Source organism: Taeniopygia guttata, chromosome 2, assembly GCF_048771995.1.
Source record: "Taeniopygia guttata chromosome 2, bTaeGut7.mat, whole genome shotgun sequence".
NCBI lineage: Eukaryota > Metazoa > Chordata > Aves > Passeriformes > Estrildidae > Taeniopygia > Taeniopygia guttata.
In genome coordinates, this window is record NC_133026.1 from 130,127,929 (window position 1) to 130,154,321 (window position 26,393).

General features: G+C 36.0%; 1 protein-coding gene across 3 annotated transcripts in view; it reads right to left on the minus strand.

Moving 5' to 3' along the window:
* STK3 (serine/threonine kinase 3) overlaps positions 1-26,393 on the minus strand; it is a 174,474-nt gene that overhangs the window by 108,647 nt on the left and 39,434 nt on the right. For all 3 annotated transcript variants that reach the window (XM_072924850.1, XM_030266466.4, XM_072924849.1), the window contains exons 7-8: positions 7,481-7,618; positions 5,491-5,616 (exon numbers count right to left, since the gene is read on the minus strand). In XM_072924850.1, coding sequence (XP_072780951.1) covers positions 5,491-5,616; positions 7,481-7,618 — 264 coding nt within the window. The remainder of the gene's footprint in view (positions 1-5,490; positions 5,617-7,480; positions 7,619-26,393) is intronic.

Genomic DNA, 26,393 nt, shown 5'->3' on the forward strand with positions numbered 1-26,393 from the left:
AACTGAACTGACCCTGAAAATTAAGTACATAATTGTGAAAACTTTGCATCTGATTATTTCTCCAAATCCACACAATCCATTCTACTTCTAGTTATGTACGTCACTTTTAACTTGAGTGCCCATTACTATACATTAAGTGACTTTAAGAAGGTATTAAAGCACAAAAACGTATTCAAATGTAACTGTTAGGGTAATACAGGTTTCCTAACAAAAGAACCTTCACAGTCAGAACACTTTACACCTTCCTTCTTGAAGGGTCTCAAATCATGTACTAGTGAGTAACTAGCAGAACTCCTCACAATTTACATAGGAAATTCTTGGGGGGTTAGATTAATAAATTCAAGCCTCTGACAGGTTAACTGAAACCATTATTTTTCAATAGTATATGAACTCAATTCACTGTCCATGAGGGAACTTTAACCTCAATAGACTTTACTTAACACTAACACCAGTATTTACTCTTGCTTTTAGATGTTGTTAAGTATGCATTTCTCAAAGTTCAAGTCTGTTTATGTATTTCTACAGTGAGGCCTTCACAGTAGTATGATTGGGAAAAAATCAATTTTTGAGGTGTTATTTTTCAAAATTGAAGTGCCAGGTGGCTGTTACTTCACAACTGAATAGTGACTCCAATTCTAGATACAATCTAAAACCATTTATAGATATTAAAATATAAAGAAATATCTGCATTACTTACTGTCACTAATACTACATAAGGTAACACAGGGACTGTTATTAGCTCTTTCTAGGACTGCTGCCATCACTGCAGACTTATCAAGACCTGTGTTATCATTAGAACTATAGGATCATGTAGTAATGTAAACTACATACAAGCAGCCCTGGATTTCTTATGGGGTTCTATGAAACTGATATATAAGGAAGAGGAATGTACAAGGGTTATTTTTCTTTGTCCCTGAATGCTATACTGCTGACCTCATCCACTACCAAACTGTATACCAACTATACCAAACTGGCACTCGTATTATCTGCTTTCCCTTTCCAAAAGGAAAACAATAAATACTCAGAAGTGCAGAAATAACTGGTTCACTCTTTTTCTGGCAGTACCACAAACAAGTTCTAAATTAAATGAAAGACACAGCCTTTGAGCTTATAGTCAAATTATACATAATTTTGAAGTGTGGGATTAAGGATACACAAATATTGTAATGCTTTCATTTTATTCTTCCAGATTTTTATCCTGGTTTCCTCTAATAACTTGTGGGTCCATTGATTAACCTCTGCCTAGTATGCTTAAAAAACTAAAATCAGAATACCACTTACTGCAGACTTCACTTACACCTAACATGTTCAGCAGTTTTCCACTATGCAGTACATGAGCAATATGCATTCAAGCAACATCTTACAGAGAATGTCTTTAATTTAAAAGAAAATGGTTACAGTGTCAAAGAATCACAGAATGTTTTGGATTGGAAGGGACATTAAAGACCATCTAGTATCAACTGCCCTACCACAGGCAGGGACACCTTCACCTATATCAGATTGCTTAAAGTCCCATCCAACTGACATACAACACTTTAGGAATAGGTCATCCATAACTTCTCCGAGCAACCTGTTCTAGTGTTACACACCCTCTCCACAAAGAATTCCTCCTAATATCTATTCTCAATCTACCTTCCTTTAATTAAAAGCCATCGCCCCCATACTATATGCCCTTGGAAAAAGTCCTTCAGCTTTCTTATAGGCCCCCCTAGGCACTGGTGCAAGTTTATGCTGCTGTTTCCTAGTTTGGCTGATCAGAACCTTTGGTGACAGCAACTGGAGAAGAACCTGGTGTCATCACTCAAATTAATTTGGAATTTCTTATAATGATGTACTGCACTGAAACTGCTGCAAGACATAGGAAGTCTGCATTATAACAAAACAATTTTTATAAACAGTCCAGAGCAAAGTTTGTTCTGCATTGTGACACACTAAAGATATTCATAGGTCACTCCAAAAACCGTTTTTGTCAACAAGGAAATCCCTCATCTCACCATCAATATTCTTCATTTCAAACACTTGTACCCTCGCTTTTTCTATTAAAACCAAGTATTTTTTTTTACTCAAGGCTTACCAAGTAACACAGAATTATTAGACATACATTTACTGATAGCAAAAGTCATACTTACCACCAAATATCACCAGCTTTAATAACTGTTATATATTTCATCCTAACTACAAATCTTATTACAGATTATTTTCTTGAACCATAAAACTGTGTGAAAACTTAGGGAACTAAAAAAACCTCAATAGCATTAAAAATATACAAAATTATTTTGATATAGTAGGTACAAAAATCATCTTTTACTTGATCTCATAATGGGAAGCTTTTGAAAATGTTTAATTCTTCAATATAAACTTTACAGCAAGTACACTTGGACATCCTCTTGTCCATTACAGGATATTCTTGCATCTCTCTTAACAGGCCTTGTAAAAATAATTTGGTATTTATTATTAATATAAAACAATTACAGCATGGAAGTAAGCATCCACAGTGGAAAATAAAAAGTAGCACACAACATCAAATAACAAAAGATGATAAAAGCATTCTGAAAGAACATATTGCTGAAGTTTTTACCCATACTCTCTTATCCTTCTCTTTTTGTCATCTTAAAAGTCTCATCTAGTGATCCCTCCACTGAAGGGAATACTACAAGGTTTCATTTTTCAATTTCTCCCTTTCTGTCTTTCACTGCGCTGAAATCATGCTCTTCTTTCTATTTTTCTACTACCTTTCTTTTCTGAACAGACTAGTCTCATTCACAAGTCCGCTTTCAAGGCTTTCTCCTATTCTGTCACTTTATTTAGTACTGAAAAGTCAGCTCTGCCCCAAATTTGCCTCTTCCTTTACCTGTAAAATTTTCAAACCTTTACTCTTTTCTCACATCCTGTGCAACTACAGGCAGGGCTGCCTCTAGCCCTCTGCAGGGCTGGCCTTTAGAACTCCTCTACATCACAATCACAAAAAAAATTGAGCAAGGTATGCAAATGCTGAGCTGCCAACTGCGCTGACCTTCTGCCTTATATTGAAGAGCCATTTCTTCAAGCAGAAGTTGACTTCTGGTTCTGGGTTTCTTGCTGCTCATACACTGCTATATAATTTACAGCCCCTAAAATTCTATTAATGACACACTTAGCATTTCCTTGTACTACAACAGCACTAATTTTTAAGAGCAAACCAACTTTTTAACAAAAGTGGCTAATTAGACAAATTAGGCACTGCATTAGACAAAGTTGCCAGGAGGTGCAGGGTGGTGAGCAATCCTTTCCTTCTGTTCCTTACTGCCGACACCACACCTGGAGTGCTGGGTCTAATTCTGGGCTCCTCAGTATGAGAGACAAGGACACACCAGAGGGAGCTGGCAAAGGGCCACAAAGATGAACAAGGGACTGGAGCATTTCTCCCAGGAGGAAAGGCTGAGAGCTGGAACTGCTCAACCATGAGAACACAAAGCTCTAGGGGACCCCATCATATCGGTAAATATCTGAAGGGCAGGTGCAAAGAGGATGAAGTCAGGCTCCTTTCAGTGGTGCTGAGTGACAGGAGCAGAGGCAATGGTCATATAATGAAAAGAAGGTTTCCTGTGAACATCAGGAAACATTTTTTGTACCACGAGGTTGACAGAGCATTGGCACAAGCTACACAGGGAGGTTGTGGAGTTTCCTTCCTTGGAGATATCCAAAAGCTGTCTGGACATGGTCCTGGGCAGCCAAACCTCAGAGGCCCTGCTTAAGTAGGGGGATTGGACAAGATGACCTCTGCAGGTACCTGCCAATCTCAACCACTCTGTGATTGTGTTTTCTCAGCCCTGTTAACCAAAGATACTCCTGTTACTTTCAGATTTGAGGCACTTACTTAGTGACAAGCAGAGTCTTGCTGTCTTTTTTACTCATAACTTGTCCCCTTACTGCACCACAAAAGCTCATGGCAGAATTCCCTACTACAATGGTAATACAAGTAACAGATTGCTGCCTCAATCCTGGATTTGAGGTTCTCTTACACTGAACACTAAATTGGGAAAGTATGGAGGGAAGGAGTCTCAGGGGGTGGCAGAGTGGGGAGTGCAATGTTAGGTTCTGACTTCTGCACCCATGCAAGAACCATGAGGAGTTGCTAAATGCTGCCTCAGTTGAGGTGAACCAAACTTGTGTTACACCCTTCCATGCAGTAATGGGAGAGGGAGGTATACACCACATCCTTAGCTGGCATGGACTGTGCCTGGCAGTGTGATCTGAACCTCACACTAAGTAATCAGATGTCATGCCTAATTTTGGGTTAATGCAAAAGACATCAACATTGCCCAAGCATTTAACATCTCCAGTTCAGAAGGCAATAGTAGGGATGAAAGCAAGCTAGTAAAGATACCAGATTTTTATGTCAGTAATAAATCAGTATCTTCAAAAATAAAGTATTCAGTAATTCAAGTCACAAACATCAACCCTGCATGTCAAGGCACACAGAGGAAAATTTTATAATGTAAAAAAAATAATCTCAGCCTTCCCTGCCTGTTTAGTATTGACTAAGCAAATACAATTCAGAGTAAACCACCTTTATAAAAAGAAGCTATCAATATTCTTAGAACACACTCTTAGCACTGAAAAAAATGCAGCCATCCACATTGATTATTGGAGATACAAAAGATTGCACAGAATCTGCCTGAAAAGTATTCATATATATAGATCATCACATAGCATTCTGTAACAAGTATTCTACAATAGGACAAACTGCATTTACTGCACTGCTCTTTTCTGTTTGCTCAAAGCTGTAACATTCCAGTCTCCATCTTCTCTTTGTGTTCTTTCTGAATGACCATACATTGTATGTATGGCAATACACTTCTTTGAAGCACATTCTGCTGCATTGCTCAAAACTAACCTGAAATAAATTATGTAGGGAAGAGTAATAATGCCAGGAACACAGACTTATTCTTAACACTGCCAAACAATTCTAAATGCAACCTACTTATCACACAGCCTGCTTCTCTTCTCAAACGCATGCTGACAATGTCATCTGAAGAATGAAGTGCCATCACCACTTTCATGTTACTTGCTTTAACCACATTGCAATCACTGCTTAACTGAGTGTTGTCATTAACTATTCCGTGCATTAGACTTAACCAAAAAAAACCCAAACACCAAGCAAAGTACCCTGAACTAAAAACTAAACCACTTGTCTAGAAGTCCAGCTGTGAAAGCAGAACCTCAAAAAATTTTGGGGGGTTTAATGTTAGTCTGAATAGCTGAAGCTGACATGGTTTCTTTTCTCACTGCCTAGAAAAGCTTTTTACTAAGACATTTCATGGAATACTGCTGAAAGCTGGTTTATACAGCACTACTCATAATTAAACAGTGTAATACTAAGAATTCATAGGCTTAAAACTACAAAGACAACTGGTAAAAAAAAAGTCTTTTAACACAACTACAGGAAGTAGGGGAAAACTAGCAACTTATCTGTAAAGTATAGGTGGTTATAGGAAAATGGGTACACACCGAATTTTCTTCTTCCTCTTCTAGCTCTCTCTGCTGTTCCTCATGTCGCTTTGCCTTTATCTCCATTGCTTCGGTGATCAGGTCCCTTAAAATTGAAACTGGCTTAGCATTCTTAATAAATGTATGCTAGGGGGGAAAAAAAATCATCAAAATATGTAATATCATTAAAGCAGTTGTGCTTCAGATTTAATTACAAGTCGTATTTAACACCACAGATTTCAGTGATAAACAGTATCATGCATTACACAATAACCAAAATCTATACCAACACAACATACAGTATCTTTCAGCTGCTTCATAACTAAAATTTTACTTTAAATATTTTTAATAACTGCAAGCCTTGGGAAATGTAATCACTTAATAACTGTTTCATGATTGAGGATACAATTTTCCAAAGAAATCATGCAGAAAGTTGTAAATAGAGTGGTGATGCTCTGACATAGAAAACCAAACCTTTTCGGATATTCAGTTTCATAATTTAATTAATCTTAACAAATTGAGAGCATAAATTAGTGGCTCTAACCAGAACATCTGTGGCTGCTTATTTCAATAAACCTATACTTTAAATATCATAAAATATTTCTTTATCTGTGATGCTAAAAAGAGGAACCAGGAAAAAAAACCCTTACTTTTAAAAGGAAATTTAATTTTTAATTCAAGGTCATTTAAAACATTGCTTCTTCATTTAAGATAATGTGCATTATACCAATTGCACATTTTGCAAATTGTAAGGAAAAATGTGGTTCTGCATCATTATATACAAGTACAATTTAGGCAAAACGTAACAAAGCACCTCAGAAAAATATTATTAAATATTTAAAAACTGCTTCATGAAGAACAGAATTGATGAAGCTTCCTGCACTACACCTATTATCTATCTCCCTTGATATATTAATTCAATTACTCTTTTTCATTCCATGACCTCTCCTCACAAGTAGTACTTTCATTTCTACTCAAACACTTTCACAGCACTTCCAGCTCCATCATGTATGCTCCAAACTCCAGCTGGGGAAAAAGACAACACAGACTCCTGATGAACAAACACAGTAGCTGGTTTTCTGGTCAGTATGCATGGGAAAGAAACTGTACACTGAAGGGCTTTTTTTGTTGGTTTTTCCTTACTTGTCTATATTAATGAAAGTCTCTTCTATCCAGCTGTCTGTATTCAGCTAACCATATGAACTTCACATCCTGGAGGTCTCAAGTACTGGTTCATATATCACACAGACACTTATAACTTTCAATTTTTACTTACCTTGTGGTCTACATTTTCATATTTTGCAATGTATAAAATTAAATATTCACAGCATGATCTACCAATTTGACAGATTTATTACCAAAAACTACTTTGCAAAATTTTTGTTCTCTTTGTAGTGGAGTTCACTGGAACTTAAAACAGCTGCTATTGCTAGCTCAACACAGAATACATCTAGCAGGAGAGTAATACAGGAAGCGAGAGACTGGCATACCCTGCCCTGCTCCAAAGGTCCACACTACCAACTGTGGCTCACACAGGCAAGTGCCCTCCTGGTTGAACTTATGATACTGCCCATCTGCACCACACCTTTCCAGCACACAGAGCCACCGGCTTGCTCAATATGACATGACCAGAAGGAAAGACTGAATATACCCCATGCATGGTACACACAAAGGGGCAACCTGGGCTCAGTTCTATTACTAAAAACTTGTCTAAATCCTGAGATCTATTCCAGGCCTCTAATCACAAAGCAAGGATCCAATATTAATAGCAAGAATTACCCCTAAACTATTTAATGAGCAATGACTTTTTAGAAGCAGCAAGAAGAGAAATAAAATGGGGACAGACATACAGGAGCTCATAGAGAAAAGACTACAAAGTAAAAAAGAAATAAGGCATAATAATAGTTAAAATAGGAGTTTCCCTTAGAAAATTTCACAACATTTTGGGTAGAGGGGGAAAAAAAATCCCCAAACATAAAATGTGCTTTTCCTCAGTAACTTAAATACTGACCTGTAGCAGCTGGGTTGCTGTAGCTCTTTGTTCAGGATTTTTCACTAAGCATTTCTTTACAAAATCTGTGAATTCATCAGACCAGAGCTCTGGCTTCCGGAAGGTCGGAGGGGGATTTGTAGGAATCATAAAAATAGCCTAGATAAAAATCAAACAATAGCAAATCTAAACAAAACACATCACCACAGCAGCTGAAGCCAAGTTAAAATAAAGAAATTGCTTTATCCACCTTTCTTATCAGGCTAAGAATCTGGAAGACAAATTTTAAGTATGCAAGGATTTCTACTCATATCAAGATTCAGAAAGTAAATCCATCTGCTACTAATATAACTACTTCCCATTAGATTTTCTCTGTTTAAACTGTACCCTATTGAGCACAAGACTCCTTATTTAATCTACTGCTGTTCATCAATCTGAATAAATGATTATATTCTTTCAGAAATTCTTAGCAGAAATGACAGCACTGCTTGTTTAAACACACATATAAAGTTGCTGTGAACAGTAAAGCTCACCTTCTCCTCTCTTTATTTTATTGATTAGAAAATTTGGGGGATTGTTATTTCCTTTTGCACTCATCATTCATCAGATAGAGATTTAAAACTTGCATGGCCAAATAAGATTTAGATACACATGCTAAAAGACCTAAGGCAACACTAAAATGAGACAAATAAAATAAGCAAGTAACAAGTTTTACAGTACTGAATACTTACATGAAATTGAAAATGCACCATTTTACTTATATAACAACAATTTCTTTTGTTGAGAACCATATGCAGACTGATCTTTCAACTGGGAAAAAATTTTCATCTTATATAAAAAAAAGTTTCTCCTACTCTAAGATTATAAATAATGTGCCATTTTTATATGATTATTACCAGGTTTTCCTCTAACTAAAAATACACACTTGTAGCAGGGGGAAAAGCAGCCATACAACTCTGACAGACTAGTGCAAAATAATGAAATTTTTGGAACTTTTGTATGTAATAAATGCATCCAATATCATCACTTAAGACTTACACATCATAGCAACACACTGTTCAGAAGTAGGTCTGTTGACAAGAACAATAGATTATTATTGACTCCCAAACTCAGGTTCAATTCAACCACATTTTCCAAACTCACAGGGAGTAAAAATTCTTCATTTGTTTTTCTATGAGCATAGGCAGAAATACAAACCCATAAAAGGGTAAAAAACTGATTCTACACACTTTTAACATATTAGAAGCACTAGAAGCTTCAGCCTATGTCTGAAACATAGGCAGAAGGCAGAGAGAACTTAATGAGATTTTATCCACAGCTTCTAAAGAACTCTGACTGGTCTTGAAAGTTGGCTGAACTCATTCAAACCCTCATTAGAAAATTCTTCTCATATTCTGAAGGAAAGTGGAATCCATGCAAAATGATGGCAAAACTGCTAACATTTTAATGAAAAATTAATTCAGTACTGAATAGTTTCTAAACATTTACAAAACATGCCATTTTCTTTAATAAAAATGTATGCTACAACAGCAACTTTATATTTTCAGGGGCAGTCATGCCAAGAAGTATATGGACTCAGATAGGAAACGTGGCACTCAGTAACTGGCCTTATCTAATTCACTTGTGATTCAAGATTAATTGTCAGTACAAGTGAAGTGCTTCTGGCAAAAAGCAGTGGCTAACAAATTCAGCTGTCTCTGTCCTTGAAATTAATGATATCTTCTGAACTTTGAACTGATGACTTTTGATCTTATCTCCAGCTACTCTTAACAGCCAACTCTGCAGTAGCGATTGAAAAACACAGCTGTAACAGAGGACTACCAACTTCTGTTTATGTGGTGTCAAAATGGGTACCTCCTCTTTGATCATAAACATTGACCTCTCTCCCCACAGGTAAGCAAAGCGAAGTTAGAGTCCTACTCAGCTCCACAGTTCTAGGAGAGATGTTTGCCTTGGCCAATTATTTTCATCAAATACACAGCAATTAAGAACCACAGCAAAGAACTGACTTCTTTACCATTCACAAAGGACAATGGGAAGAGGAAATGAGCGAATCATTCTTTTATGCCAGGCAACAAAAGCCACAAAAGGAGATATTCAAGTGTTAACAGTTCTAAATCCACACTTATGCTTTGTACACGCATTGAAAACACCTACTTCAGAAATATGTATATCTATGTAATGCCTAAACTATAGGCTTTTTTAAATTCTACTGTGTTACATGAGCTGTATTAGCTGAAGAGAAAAATTAGATGCATTTTTGTAATACAGGAAAACATACAGAAACTATTTATTGTTTAGTGCAACTTGGTAATTACGCCATGCACTTGCTAGTGTGTACCACTCCCTCCAGCTCTCACACTCCATTCTATTAACCAACCTATAATTCTGGGTTTCAATTCTATCTTCCCTCTCTACTAATTTTGGATTGCGTATTTCTGGCAGAAAAGTTAAGCTCTTTTCCTCTTTCCAAACAGTCTATGATTTAGCTTTCAACTACCTTGTTTCCTTTCAAGAGGCTTGCAAAGCAATCACTGGAGAATTATAAAGCTAGTCCCAAATCTCCAGGAATAAAACCAAAACACTTATCTGACAGGAACTTATTCCTCATTTTTGCTTCTACTTCTTGTCCAAAAGGTAATTTTTATCCTAAAATAACTGTGTATTATTTTAAAATAAAACTAAGCTATTTCAATCACTCTGGGTGTGAACAGAAGCAGGAAATACTTGGGTTTTTTTCATGTTTATTTCATCTTACCTTAGATTTCTCTAGTCCCTGTGTTTTCTCAAACTATTACTTGTAGTATTTTTTTAACTCCACTCCACTTGTAATTTTCTCAGAAGTTTCCCACAGCTATTTGTTTTAGTGTAGCTCTCACAGTGGAGCTGAGGACAGTGCTCATACAGGCAGTGTTAGGCAAATGTTGCTAAAAAGAAACACCAAATATAAGCTACTATCCACCCAACTACATGAGCTGAACTGGTAGTTCCAACTGCAGGAAATGTTAGGAGGAAATTGTTCAACAGATGGGGCAGGTTCTGACATAATTATAAAAGAGCTGGGGCTGATTCTTTTCTCTCTCCCAGCCTCACCATCACCTTCCACATTGCCTTACATTTCTGAGACAGAAGGGGAAATCTTACACGATCAACACAACAAATATACAACCAAAGAATTAGATTGTATGACTCAGTCTCCAGTTTTAACCATTCAATCATCTTTAAAAATAGAAAGAAATCTTGAAAGATGCAAGAAGGATCAGCTTAATCTGTGTTTGTCTTCACCTGCCTATAATATAGAGTTCATTCCAAATTTGTCCTGAACTGGTCTTTCCCCCTCTGAAATTTGAGCCCAATTCTGCTTTGAATAATCTTTTACACATTGGTCTGAGGCAAATCCTTCACACTGCAGTGAAACCAGAATTCAAAGCGGATGACAATATCTGTATGACGAAAGATGGGGAGAAGATAAAACCATCCAGGTCAGCTTTTGGGGCCACTTCTGAATACACAGTTTCTACCATATGTGTTCCCTGGTAGCACTTCCATGCTAATCACCAGCAGTTACAACTAAGTTGAATATCAGATTGAGAACCAGGTCTTAAATGAGAGCAGAAACGCACAAGTCAGCCCAAGATTTTCTTTTTATTATTTTTAAAGGGCCTAGTATTTTAAATTAAGTCCAGGCTGAAAACAGTTTTTTTTTTAGCATGAAGGTTCTTTTACAGACAATTTTATTGGCGTGAAAATGCAATTATGGTGATGATGATGAATTAGGAAACGCCAAAAGAAAAATGAGATGCTCATATACCGCACATGGAAATTCCTAATCAGAAAATCTTTGCAGCTCATTCTTCTAGTCAGTCAGGGAAATATATCTGTATTTCACACAGCCCACAAACACATTAAGTGATCAACAGCAATTTTGTAGAGGTACCATGTCTTCTGGCTTTTAGTTCCTTGAATAACTTATCTCTATTACTTAGCTGAAATAAGTTACTTGTAAAAAAAAGCAGAAAATCTACCCAGTAACATTAATGCTGCTGAAGAGGACAACAAAGACTTCTATATTGTGGTGACTTTATAATTTTCATGCTGTGAAGCTTCATTGCTAAATCTACAGAGAAAAACATTTTTATAAACAGGGTAAGGATACATGCCATCAGTTTGTGACTTCATCGCTTTTGGAACCAAAATTATACTACTTAGTTCAGCAATCTACAGTAGGAAACACCAAAACACATTTAAACTCAGTAACACATTTCAGGGTACAAAAACCTATTTAAGTCTGGCGGAGTTAAATATCGATTACTGCAAAATTTTAGTAACTTTGGAAACAAAGAATCACCTGAAAGACACATTTTTCTCTTCTTTGTGATACACATCATAGAACCTCCCTCCTTTGTTGAATAGTTTTCAAAAAGACTACTAAAACACCATTGATTGAGTTACACAATTCATCAGCTGTCTAAGAATGAAACATCAGCATGGAGAAGGGTGAAATACTAGCAGGTTCTACACTGGATTTTCTTTGCTGAGCATGTTTCCTTGGTGTGGGTTTTGGGGGGGAGTTTCTGTTTGTTTTGTTTTTATTCATTCAGAACTACAATATTGCAACACAGTGAAAAATAAAGTTACCGAACAACAGCTCACGTATTTGAAGTCAAGAAAGTCGGTTGATAATCTGCTTCATAGTACGTAACACATTTACTTGTTAGAAGCATCCTAAAAATTACTGCTTACTCTTCCCATCTGCTAACACAGATGTTGATGAAGATCATCTACTGTACTCACACCTTTTGTGCAGAACTACAAACAGGTCTGGTTCCATCAGACACATTTATCACATACCTGATTCAAGTTGATTCTTACTAAAACTATCAATACAGGATTAAATGCAGAAAGGGATAAGTGAAGCTTCAGTTCAGGGAAGTTCCTGGACAAACAATAAATGACAAAATTTTTCTTCCCAATGAGGGGAAATATGTGTGACATTTAACATGCAATCTACTGTGCTTACTTTTATCGTTTTTAGTAATGGCCACTGATTAAACCATGTACACAATGCTACATAAGTTAAAATTACATTTAAATTACTTTATTGTAAAATTACATATATTAACACTAGGAACACTTGAAAAACAAAATAAAGCACCATAGGGAAAACACCAAACTGAATAAAACAAACGACAACTCTTACCAGTGGCTCAACTGCCATTCACTGTCATAGGCTTCCCTCTGGAATAATGACCTTTGATGATCAAATCAAAGTATAATTCACTTAAGATGTAAAATAATAAAGCAATAAACACAGAGAAAAGATACATAATTGAAATACTATTCTCATGATTAACAGCAAAGATGGGTTACTGAAAGATAAGCTATTTACATTGACTTGCATATTTATTATTGCTAGTAAGCTTATAACATATTGACAGCATTACAACAGGTCAAGAATGTAAAGATGCTGATCTCAAACATTTTGCAATAGTAAGTGCAATTGCAAATCTACTAAAAAGAATCAACCCTTGCCTTGTTAGCACTGTCACGCCACAGAACAATGCCTTGATATTCACCTCTGGGTTTACTCATCCTACTAAGGTGGGAATAAGACCAATGAACCCTATGGGTTCCTTCTAAATTGACATATTCTTTGATGCTAAAAAATTGCTTTCCATTTCAAAAGAATATAACAAATAATTTGCTATGTGACAACAGCCTGAACAACTTAGCATTCTAAGGCCACAAGTCCATTCATTTTAGGGTTTTTCATAACTAGTTTTAAACACGCTTACTTAGAAAACTGATTTTTAAGCCACATCACATTTCCTAACTTCTACCATATACTCCACTGATATATTTAAAGGACAGACTTTATTGTACTGGCTGCTATGCAATTATCAAGACAAAGAGTATGTTCCCCCTGCTAACTCAGCTAAAAGGATCATGGTATCTGCATATATGCCTGTTCATTATCAAGCCATTTATTTTATCAGATGAGTAACAAAAACATTTATTACCACCAATATGCTCCCAGAACTATCACCTCAGCATGCTGACTTACTACCAGTTGATTAATTTACGAGTTTACATATTTCTTTTTTTCATTTTTCAAAGCTTCTTGACCTCTTACAACCAATCACCTGTATTATCCAAAGATATCTGAAAGCTACTCAACCTATTACTTCATGGAGTTGTATGCAAAGAAAGAACTTTCTTTGTCTGCACTGACCTCCTCTGTTTCTTCCCTCTCCCTTCAAGCCCAGCAGACCTATCAATATTACTCCAGGTTTTATTCTAACATATTTATAATATTTGGGGAACTCTCCATTACTTTTGCCTGTAGTTTTTTACTATTATTTTGTCCCAACTTTCCATCTTCTATTTTGAAATGGAACAGTTTCAGTTTCTCCAATTGAGTAGGGTTATTTTGATTTCCTGAGCTCAGTTCTTCAACACAAAACATTCCTGAATTCTGCCATTCAACTGAACATTGTCCTTTTAGTTTAGAGATGTAACCTTCAAGTTCCCATTTCATCTGCAAGATGCAAGTCATTGATGTCAGTGATATATAAACAGAAGACACAGTCAGCAACCTGCTCTTCGAAATTCTTCCCTCTTTCAACTTAGATCCTTGAAAGCAGGGCAATAAATGCCTTTTCAAAATCTGTAGAAATGAAAAACAAAGCATGGAAAAATCTGCAGTTTTGTGAAGGTATTTGAACCGTTCTTTGGCTTCACTAGGGTTTTTTGTTTTTTCCTTGGGTTTTTTTTTTGAATGAGAGGGGCAAGTGTTTTAGATAAGTGAAATTTTTCAAGTGAAAACAAAAATAATTTCAGGCTACTCGAGATTTTGTGTTTAAACTACCCAGTCAACTATCAGTTTTGAATTTTAATTGACATCTACAGGAATTTTCAGAGGAAAATATCTAATTGCAAATAACTCCTTACAGGTACTAAAAAGTGTAAGTATTAAACATTTCATTGAAAGGTTATACTGAAAGCTCACATCCACAATAATTGCAAGCCTACACATTTTTAGTGCTCTTGGACATAAAAAAAATTTAAATCCTGATGACTAAAAAAATCCAAGCACTAGTGGAACATAAGACAGTGAAAGTCAGCAACTGAAAGGAACTGCAGCATTCAGACACCACCTAGGAGAGTATTTTAAATAATTTCATTCACCAAAAGGAAAACCTGAATGAGCTGAAATTTATTTCATTATTCTTATTCTGAAAAGTACCCTCAATTTCAGCACTGGATGATCAAGATTCATGTTATCAGCGAGAGAAAGAAAATAAGGGTGCACTGCATGTATGTATATGGGGGTATTTTAAGGTTTTAGTTGAGGGAAGTGTTTGCAAGTAAGGGAGTTGAGATATGAAAAAAAAAAAAAGATACTAAACTACCTTTAGTTTAGGAAGAAGTATCTGTTGTAGTGGTTAAAACTTCTACATGATTTTTTACTTAACACAGACTTGGAAAACAAGTACTTTTAAACACTGTTGTATAGGAAAAACGTCTTTTTGATAGTGATGAGCAACACCTCTTCTTTGTGAGGAAATCAAAATCACCATAACAGAGAGATGAGGCCACTTCAGGCCATGACCAATTAAATTCAAACCCTCAGAATTCAACACTTCAAGAGTTTCTCAGATTAAATTATACATTATGACAGATCCTTGCTCAAGAGCTAGGCAATTCACTTCCCAAAGGGTATCTCCTAGCCACACAGGTGGCCAGGAATCAAAAGAGATGTCTTTTTGAACATTGGTACCTCTTGGCCAGAAGCATCCTACGATCACATAATCACTGCTATCACTCCTGTCACAGAATATGTGAGATCAAGAACATGAACTTGAAACTGAACAACTTTTTTCAGCACTGAACTACTTTCTTATCAGTTAAAGAATAAGGAAATGGTTCTGTAACAAGAAAGTGCACACAGTGTGACAGAATCCAGTGAATACTCATGTGATTAATTTAGTCTTCTTTCACCAGTTTTACTCCTGATTCAGTACTATCTTGAAAATTCATATGCATTACACCTAGAAGGTTTCAAGTGTTTACCAGAATATGAAACTCACTTTCCCTCCAAGAAAACTCTAATAACAGAGCTTACTATAATAAAAAAATATTTTCTCTTCTTCCCACAGTATTTTCTGTAGTTTCTGAGAAAATGAGGCAATGATTACATCCAGAGACATACTAACATTTACTGAGACAGGAAGTGGAAAAACTGCATTTGCAATTATATTTACTAGTAGAAGAATCAAGGAGTGAGTAACTTATATTTGTGAGAAAAAGCTGCAGTAAACTCACTGGACATTAAATGTGAAATCTCTGATATAACCACAGACAGTAGCAATGAAAGAAGGCATTCAAGAAATATGAGGTAGTTTTCCTTTATTTTGGGTATGTTAGACCTCCAGCAGCTCCAGTTTTGTGCTCAGTTTCAGGCATCAAACTTTCAGAGATGTGAACTGACCTAAGATGGTTTGAAACAGAGTAACTACAATGTTTAGATATTTAAAAAACACACTCTGCAAGAAAATATTGAATGAATTAGAATTGCTAAGTTTAAAGAGAAGGATACAGTGAGAGATACAGTAACAGTCCCCAACATGTTAAATGCCACTTCAAAGAGGGACAAAGTCTATAAAAAACCGAAGAGGAGCTAATGAGTTTAAATTTTAACAAGGAATATTCAGGTTACATGGTAGGAAAGTTGCCAATAAACTACCCAAGAAGTTCCAGAACTTGTTGTTTTATTCTACAAAAAGATATAAACAAACACCATTTCAGAACTTAATTATTAAAATCTGGGCATGTGTTTTGAAGATATTTTCCAGCACCACCACCTTCCCATTTGCCCCATGCTCACATAAAATTAAGTTTAACAATAAAGTTTAAAAAAAAAAAAAAAGCGGGGGAGGATTATCATGTTTGGTCAGCCTAGGTACAGAAACAGAATGACCATGTTTAACATAAGAAACATGAAACACAAATGAACAGTGTCTTTCAACAGTGCTTGCTGCTTCCTACTTCACCTTTTACAATGGCAGCAGATGAACAGGTGACATCAAAGGCTGACCACCAGCACAAAACAAAACAATTCATTCACCTGCAGTGTGAAAACTAAGAACTAAAATTAGACTGACAGATTACAAAATTCCAGACATTAAATACAACATCCTACTGACATAATGAAAACAACTAATTAATTACAGATTTGGTAGTCCATTAAACAGTAATTGAGTTCTTACATCTTAAAGCACAGTCTACCTTCAAGCAAAGAATGAAAACCTCTCCTGTTTCTGCTCCACTGACTCTCAAAGTACTGAGAGAATATAAGACTCAATGGTGTTGCTTTCCCAGCTACCAGGTACATACAAAAAACAGTGCTACTGTCCTTGCCTTGCTAATGCTTCCAGTATTCTCCCCACTAGTTTCAAATAAATGTCATTTTATATTGTAGAACCTTACATTTCATTGCTAGATTAGTGTAATAGCCACATTCTTTCCTGTAAGTAAATGTAGTTGCTACAGTAAAACTATTTTTTCTATTCCATAGGCCATGATGCAGTGGGAGGCATTACAAAGTAAAATCTGGACATGTGAATATCCGAATGAAAAGTACAACCTGATGGAATTTAGGCTTGGTTTAGGGGTTCTGTATGGTGGAAAACTTTTTCTTCTAACTTGTGCTTTTAAAGAAAGGCTTAGTAGATTTTTGTTGTTTGGTCTTAAGGTAGTTTATTGTAAGTTATTTAAAAGATTGGTTTTTTGGGATATTGCGGTTTGGTTAGTAGCCTAGGCAAAGGCACATACACTTCTGATATTTTTTTTGTCCTTTGACTTTTTCTTTTCTCTCCCTGCCCCTGGCTGCTGCTATCTTTTATATGGTATATTACGTGATAAATGTTTATAGTTTTTCTCTAATACTTACTACTTATATTAAATGGTGTTTTTCTACTTTAAACTAATCTGTAAGTGCTAACATTATTAGGAACATGGAGGTAAGGAAGAAGAAAGAGGAAGGATAGGGCTGGCTAAAAATCCCTGTATCTTAAAACTTCTGACCCTTATGTATAAAGTAAATCCCCCCCCACCCTGTATTTTGTACAATACTACATTTTTTTTTCTTTTTACTTTGGAACTACTTTTATTATAATATCTAAACTTTTGTGACTTCTTGTTCTTCTTGCACAGTTGGTAAATCATTCCATGGTTCAAACTCAAAATCGCAGTTGTTTCTAGCTGCCTGCCAGGGTCTCAAATGCTTCTGACCGGGGCCTAGAACCTCCAAAAATGTCTGAGGGACATTTTGAGTTCCAACAACAACCAACATCCAAATGAAAAGTACAACAACTTCATCCAAATTAAGTACAACCAAGGCATAATATTACTTTCATAATTACACCAATCCTATAATCTAAAAAACTAACACTCCTTTTAAACAAAACTGAATAGTACACAATCATAGTCAGAGTTAAAATTCAAATATACTACCAGAGCTGAGACTTCAGTTCTTCAAGGCACTGTGTTAGCTTGATATGCGTAAGCACTGCTCTCTGGAACAGGGTGTGAAAAATATAAACTACATCGTGGAATTTAAAAACTATTCAAAAGGCATGGAACTCCTACAAAATGACAGAGATAAAGCAATATACCAAATTCTGGACGTGCTTGGTAAATCAATTTTAAAAAAATCTCTGAAATGGCATTGTGTCTGAGGAAACTGGAATTGGTAACAATTGCTCATTATTTAATAAGTGATATGACATACATCCTCAGGAAGATTCTTCCAAAAGCAGAAAATACTCCAAAGAGAAAATGTACACACAAGATTCAGTTGCCATGTATTGTTTTTTAAGACAGTAAAAAGTAAAATGCACTGTGAGCCAAAGTTAACTCTGTATCTTCAGTCTTATTTATCAAACTGAAAAATCTCTCCAACTTTCTCTTTTCCTGTATGAGACCAAAACTATGAGATGTTCTGTTTGTATTACAATTATACTAATTCAATGCAGGTCACTGGCATTTTACTGAATCCAGATGACATTTAGTAAGCTAAACACAGGCCAATTGGCTTTTTTTTTTTTAAAGGCGGACGCTGATTGCCGCTGGGTAGGTCATACAGTGGCTACAGAACACAATTGCTTGAATTACATTTTGACTTACATCAAACACAAGATTGAAGCTAAAAACTATCATTTTTTTTCTGCATGCCTTCTAGATTGCTCATATTGAAATGTACTCATTTAAAAGTCACCTCTTTCCACCCTGAGGTGACAGATACAAACAGATTCAAAGTTTTTGTTGTTTCCGCTTTCTCTACTTAGTTTAAAAATATACCTTTTTAATACTCTAAGTAGTACAAACAATTTCGTTTCCACTTTATTTTTAATATCCCCAGTGGCTAACTAACCTTTTCAAGCTTGCTCATTTGAACATACCACAGTAAAAAAGAAAAACATAGCACCCTAGATTTAGTGAGTACTAAAAACAAGCCTCTTCTATTTCTGCAACAACATCTGTATTCTCAAATCAACCTGAACTGCCATGTAATTAGCCATACAATAACCTTTACTGATAATGCACAGAAACTAGTTCCAGAAGAGTAGGAAAACCCTCAAGCTTATCTCCAAGAAAGAAATAAACAACATGTCTTTCTTAATGCCTTAGTTGTGATCAAGGACTGATTCTTTTTTGACAAAAACACTAGCTAGAAAACAGTAGTTAAGATCTATGCTATTAAATAAAAAAACAGTTGACTTAGTGCACCTCACTGCAAATCAGTCAGTGATATCCTTTCTAATCATCTCTGCCTGACCCGGGCACCTTTTTTTTTTTCACCCAGAACTTATCCACCTCTCAAGCCCTATTATCAATTGCTAAAATAAAATGTAATGCATATTATAAAGTAGTAGCCTCATTATTTGTTTATTCTGTAACAGCCTGAATTATACAAGTTAGTTACTATTTGTATCATCTCAAGGTTTTGTATCCACCTCTTATTCCTACCAATATGATCTGCTACACTTCCAACAAATTTCACCCAACACAGGAAAAACGGCACAACACAACAGATTAATTGAAATGCATTACACTACTGGCATCCAATGCTAATTAGAAGTCCACTAGACTTGGTCATCTCCAAAATACTGCACATCCTACAGGAATTGCACACCCTGCAGGAAATCATGCAGATAAACTCCTTAGTTGTATTTACATGGTATCACTCTACAGCATATCAAGGACATAGAAGAGAAAAATTCTTAATAATTAAGAAAAAAAAGTCAGTGCACAAGGTATTTTGGAGGCCAGAAAGATATACAGACACTGAGAGAAAAGATCTGCAACAATGTGAACTGGCTTTGCATCTATTTTCCTTTGCCTAAACCAAATTATAAGAGAGAAGATGAAAAAAATAGCAAGCATCTAGAGTTAAGATGCCCACATTATTTAGCCTGGAATATTTTTTAAAATGTTGTACATGATGGGGTTGGGTCTCTGGTCTGTGTTTTACTGCCCTGTCCAAACAATTACTAATCATATTTTCTACATTTTTGTTAGGGTCGTTTAGCCTACTGCATTTTGTTCCCTTTGAAGGCATGTATCGTAGCTTTTCTACAATGATTGAAAAAAAAAAAAAAACAAGTGAAAGCAAAGCTCTGTTACTACAGGTACACACAGAAATAACATTCCTTCACAAATTGCTTAGGAAACAAAAATCTATAGCCTATATTGCTGAAAAAATTACAGTTTAGCAATGTGGCTGTTGCAATCACTCAAGTATGCAAACAATATAGCAATAGTTGAAGCACTAACCAGAAATGCTGATATCATATAAATGGGCCATATCATACCCTTAATTCCTAGCAGCTTGTCCCCAGTTTATACAAAATACCTCAGGGCAGACAGGCAAAGGATTTTTGAATGCAAAGGTTCTTCAAGACACGGCAGCCATATACAGTTACATGTAAATGGCCTTTCCTCTCTTCAAATGATATGTTAGCAATCATACTCCTGGCTCCACCAGCAATACGATAACTATTCACTGAGTAAATTGCATAGTTCACATGAAGCATCCCAAAAAGCATCTTCAAGATTCATCTTGCTTGAATAGCCTTTGAATAGCAGGATACTTTACAACATATGTATGCAACCACCAAGTGAAGGCTTGCAGATCTGAGAAAGGTACACTTTGAAAATGGTGAAGATCTTGTATCTCTCTCTCTAATTATATGTATTCATTCCACTCAAGCAACTTCACAGAAATTCCTCTATCCAGCCTATGAGTATCTAGAAAGCTCCCTTACAGCAGAGACAATAGAGGCAAGAAATACTCCTAAGCAAGTAGAAAAATAAAGCATGAATGGCATTTATGTTACCTGAGGGACACATGCAATTTGAAAAGAGTATTAGCTGGTAGATTCTCAGCATAAGAAAATAATAACCTAATCCCTATAAAAATCCACACAGAGTCACGAAATTAATCTAATTCCTCCATTCCTCCTCAGATCCCAAGTGAACAATAAGGAAATTAAAATTATTAAAAAGTGCAGGTTGAAGGAAATTACGACAGATTCAAGAATTTCTAAAGGACACCACAGTCACAGAATGGTTAATACTGGAAGGGACTTCTGGAAGTCATCTTGTTGAATCCTCCAAACCAACCAGCACCACTCATAGGCAGATGCCAAGGAATATGTCCAGACAGCTTTTGAATACTTCAGGTATGCTCCAGAACACTTCCTAGATGAACAGGGTTCCTAGCACTCAAATAGAGCAGGACTGAGTTAGAAGTTCCTCATGGAAGCTAAAACACGGAGAAGTAATGCAAGTGATAAAAATCCTAAAGAAAAAGATTGATGTGAAACAGGAAGAATCATTATTTCCCATGGATTTCCAAGGCAAAAAGACCCCCTTTGGAAGTCTCCTATCTCAAAGGGTAAGTTTTGAAGCATTGTTCCAGACTCATGTTTTCCCAAAAAGTGCCAGAAACTATTCCTGACAAATATTGAGCTTAAGGAACAAAGACCTTCACAGGGACTTGAACTTCACTTGACTTCTTTCTCAGGAGACTGATCCTCACCTGGGAAAAAGCAATCCCTCTCACAATATCAGTCCTCTTGGTCATCTCTACATAGAGTGTCTTCAGGCCACAGAGGAGCTCTTGTGTCTAAAGTTTCTGATGTGAATGATGAGAGGTAGATGTCCTCACTGTTAGAACAGGTCAAAGACTGAAGGTATACCAGGCAACCGGAGTCTCAGACAGATTCTCAACGTCACCTATAAGCTAGCGCAGGGTGAATGCAAATTCCAGACATACAGTCCACTCACCCAGGCCAAAGCAATATGCTAATATAAAACAGGGCCATCATATACCTTTGCATTAAGAGTGCCATGTATTTCAGGAACACTCTTTCCTCTATGCCCTGTATTTAGAGCTTATGTCTTGTCTCTACATATTTAGCCGAACACCAGACTGCACAGTGCACCCGAATCAATTTCAAATCAGAAATGAGAGCCACTGATTTGGAAGACAGCAAGAGCTGGAAAGCTGCTGAAGACTATTGGTTCAAATTTCAGATAGAGAAAGGCTGGGCACACTGCTTGAAGACACAGCACTCAACCTGAAAGCACTGAATGCAAGTCATAAAGCAAAGGTTTCCCTAGAATAGACAGCAACACCAGAAAGCGCAGAGGGTGGTATCTTAATCATTCCTCCTGCAGTTTCTCCTGGCTACTTACAAGGAACTGTGTGTGGTGATGGACTGAAACAATGACTTGAAAGCAGCACAGCACACTCCAAAGGGCCTTTCCTGCGGCAGAGCCCCAGGCACTGCATAACCAAGACCACCACCAAGTCCCATGCCTAGTAAATTATCTTCTTTGTCCATAAATGGATATGTCCACTGAAGAAGGAAAATTGCCTTCATAAGTTAAAGGGAATATGAAAACATAACTAGAAATAGCATAAAGATGATTAAACAAGCTACCCAACCAGGATAAAGAACACTCACGTGGTAGAAATTATTCACTTATTTTAAATAAGCCTTTATTTTAAGTAGTAGCAAACTCCACAATCAAGCCAAAATCAAATGACAAACAAAAGGAAAGGGAGATGTGAGATTGCTCCACCTTTTCTTTACACAGAAAAATAAGATAAAAAATAGGAACATACCTGCTACCGACTGCTGGGACTATTACAAACTATGTCATGCCTATATTAGACTGACATAGATAATGATTTAGAAGACAACTACATAAAGGTCAACTGCTTGAGCTGAAATTTAAACACACATTAAACTAAGAAGCTGATCTTAAAAACAGCAGCAAAAGCTTTAGACAGGATAAATCCAGGATAAATTCCTTCAGAGGTTCAATGCCTGTAATTACGTCTTTCATAAAAAAAAAGAGCCAGATTGAAAGTTTCATGTGAATATGCCCAACAGTACAGATAAATACAGGATGATTTACCAGGTTCTCTGCCTAATTCCACTCCAAATGACTGATCTGACGTCCAATTGATCCAGAAAATGCAAAAGAAGTCTCATTTTCTACACAGTAGTTAAGCATTACTTGGGAATCCATTCTTGGCAGTGAAATTGAGAGTGTCTCAGTTCAGTATTAGATACGGCTTTAAGTACACTGGAGCTCTTAGGCATAAACATTTTGTGAAGGGCTATGTAAAAATCAACAGTTTGCACTCATATGATCACCAAGGAGACATCTGCAAGCTGCTGAACAAACAATGTCTTCCAAGTGTTATTAAACATGGACATTAAAAAATAATTAAACAAATACTCATCTTCTGCATGACTGAAAAAAGCCACTTTTAACAGGGCATTATTTGCAAATATATAGAATGAAAGAACTCCTCTGTGTCTGTGTACCTGCATAACTATACAGAGTTCTTTGAGAGATACATAAGTATGTAAATATATATTTCTGCATATAAAAAAACTAAGCTCTTTCTTTATAGATATGGAGATATGTTTATGGATTTTATGTATACACATATATTTCTCCCAAAGAACTAACTCCATGGATATGGATATAGGTATAGATGATATAGATATAGATGATATAGATATAGATGTTATAGATATAGATGATATAGATATAGATGATATAGATATAGATACAGATAGATATAAAAAAAAAACCCAGTAACAATAAATTTGTGCTGCTTTCTTCATCTTCATTCAATGGAGGCAAGTTTCTACATGTCTGGAAGTAGCTTGCAACCATGGGAAAAATACAAAGAATACAATGCTCATTTTTGTCTGAAAATACTAAGGTTCCTTATCATCTTCTAGATGCAAGTTTTTAAAACTTACTGCTCTGCCTCTGAGCAAGATTTGCCTGTATTTCCCTGGCAAGGCTGTTGGTATTGGAGATGAAGCATAACTAGGTTACATGAGCACAAGGTACAGCAGTTAAGGAGTGGTGAATTCTTAAAATACATCAGTCACATCCATTTGCTACTCACATGCACACCCTGAACTCACTGGTTTTTCTCTTTAAGAAGCTGGTGTGCAGAGACAACAAAATACAAGTGAAACTACAATGGAAAAATCTGAAAGCAGAGTCTCCCCCAGTGAAGGGATTATCATGGCTGGGTTCTGATCTTCTCTGTGAAACAGAACCCCAATGTCTCATGGAGGCTTTGCCAAGCTTCACTTTGCATGCTGGAGAACTCCCCTTTGCCTGGCCAAAGCACCGGGACATGAAAGGAGGTGTAAGAGATGAAAATGCATATAGAAATTGGGAAAAGAAAGAATATTCCTGAGCACATATTGCCTGACCTAAACAACTCAGACTAAGCTTCAAAATTTGGCTTTAACTTATGGTAGGGGACCAGCCAACCATTACTCTGACTCTAAACAGGGCCATTTAAAACCTTCAACTTCTAGAACAGATCCCTATACCTGCCAAATGACACAATTTTTTTGAGAACCACTATTCTCAAATATATTAAAAACACTGATTAAAAATAAAAAATCCAACCAAACATATTTAAACTGTCTGTAACAAGAAGTCAACTTCATTTTTTTAGTGAATACTCAATACATTTCTTTAGTTAAATTAAAAATACACTTAATGATAAATCTAAGAACAGAAAACATAGAACTTAACTCCTAAATTTGCCAGAGGTTCTGTAAAGAACAGCATCCAAAACCAACACCCCTTACCTCTGCATATCATCCCACCAGCATTAGCTTTCTCTGCCATTTGGACTTAACACCCCATACATTCAAATTACTCCCTCAGTGAAAGAAAAGCCATCTTTGGTTGACCATCACTGGGATGGTAATTTGAAACTAGTAATCACACAATTCTTTCAATTCTTATCATATTACCAGTATTTTATATGAAACAGATGTAAGCAGCACAACTTAGTAAGAATTATTGAACAACTATTCTTCCAATTTCATAACAAATTAGGCAATGCTTAGCTGATGCATCTGAAAAAAGTTACAGAATTGCAAGCCCTAAGGCACAGGGCTGGTGTCATAATTTAAACCATCACCATCTGAAATGCAAAGGCATTAGAAACATAATGTTTTACTCTGTTAAACAAATTTCCCTTACAGATGAATTTGTTAATAAATTCTGAAGCCTCAACAGCAACCAAAAGCTCCCATTTCAATGTCAAAAGCCTAGTAGAATTCTTACAAACATAATACTAAAATTCCCCAGATGTTTATAAATAAGTAGTGAAATACAAATAAATAATTAAATACATTTTTCTTTTAGCTAAACCTCATCTTGGCCTAGCAATCATGAAATTATGATAGCATTTTTGATTCCTATCATAAAACCAAAACAAAGCTAGGGAAGAGAATAATGTAGAAGTCAAATCATGCTGTGTGTACACTACAGTAGCAGAGCCTAGGTAAGAATTCTCAAATTTAAACAGAAAGCAAGATCTTTTCAGTGCCTGTTTTTAGCTCCAGATTTGATGTCTCAGCCACTAGTAATGCAGTTTGCTGCCTTTAAAGTCACTCTCATAGGCTATTTTTATAAATATAACTGTCAATTAAATAAATAAAGGTGGGGATTTGTCAGCTGCTGAAATTCTGAAGTGCAAAAATTATTTCTTTTAGCAACATGCATCAAGAACATCTTTTGATCAAGGTTGTGTTACAAAAGGCAAAAAAAAAGTTCCTGTGACAGTGCCAGGTTTGGCAGTCTCCTTCTACTCACCATGTGTCTTCTGATAACTGCCATTAATTAAATGTGTAACAAATGTAATTATGATGTTCAGGATTCACCTTCTTCTTCTGTTAACATTAAAGGTTAATTTATAGGAAAAAAGTTCCCTTCCGATGTGAAAGAAAGTTGAGCCAACAATGTTTTTATTTTCTGAATACCGGTAAGGAATCAAGGTAACATCCTAACCAGATTATTAAAAAGCAGTAGGAAAAGAACATGCTCAGTGCATGAAACAATACCTGGAAGACATATATGACTTAATGGCTTAAGAAAATGAACATGATACTTACTGACTTCATCTGTAAGTACTAAGGGGTCAAGAACAAACTCTTATATAATGGGCATGTTAGTCTAGTTGATTTTTATCAAAGTTCTTTCCAGACAACTCCAAAGCAGCTTTCGGAATCATAATGCTAGATCAGAAACACTGCAGAATACACTGTTCTCCTGCAGTTAAGTTAGTTAAAAAAAATTAATAGGCTAAATTTTGCATCAGCTAACTTAATGCTGAACTGAATCTTAATCTAAGCAGAACATGCAAAAAGTCAACAAGCCAGCAGCAGAAATCCTGTAGCATATGCTTTAGCTGCTTGGTGAAATGCACTTCTGTGTCCACACTCAGTCCAGGCACTGTGAATGAATTCTGTACTAAAGGTTATGAATTGCAGCCTGAAAGAGAAGGTATCTTTCACAGTACAAG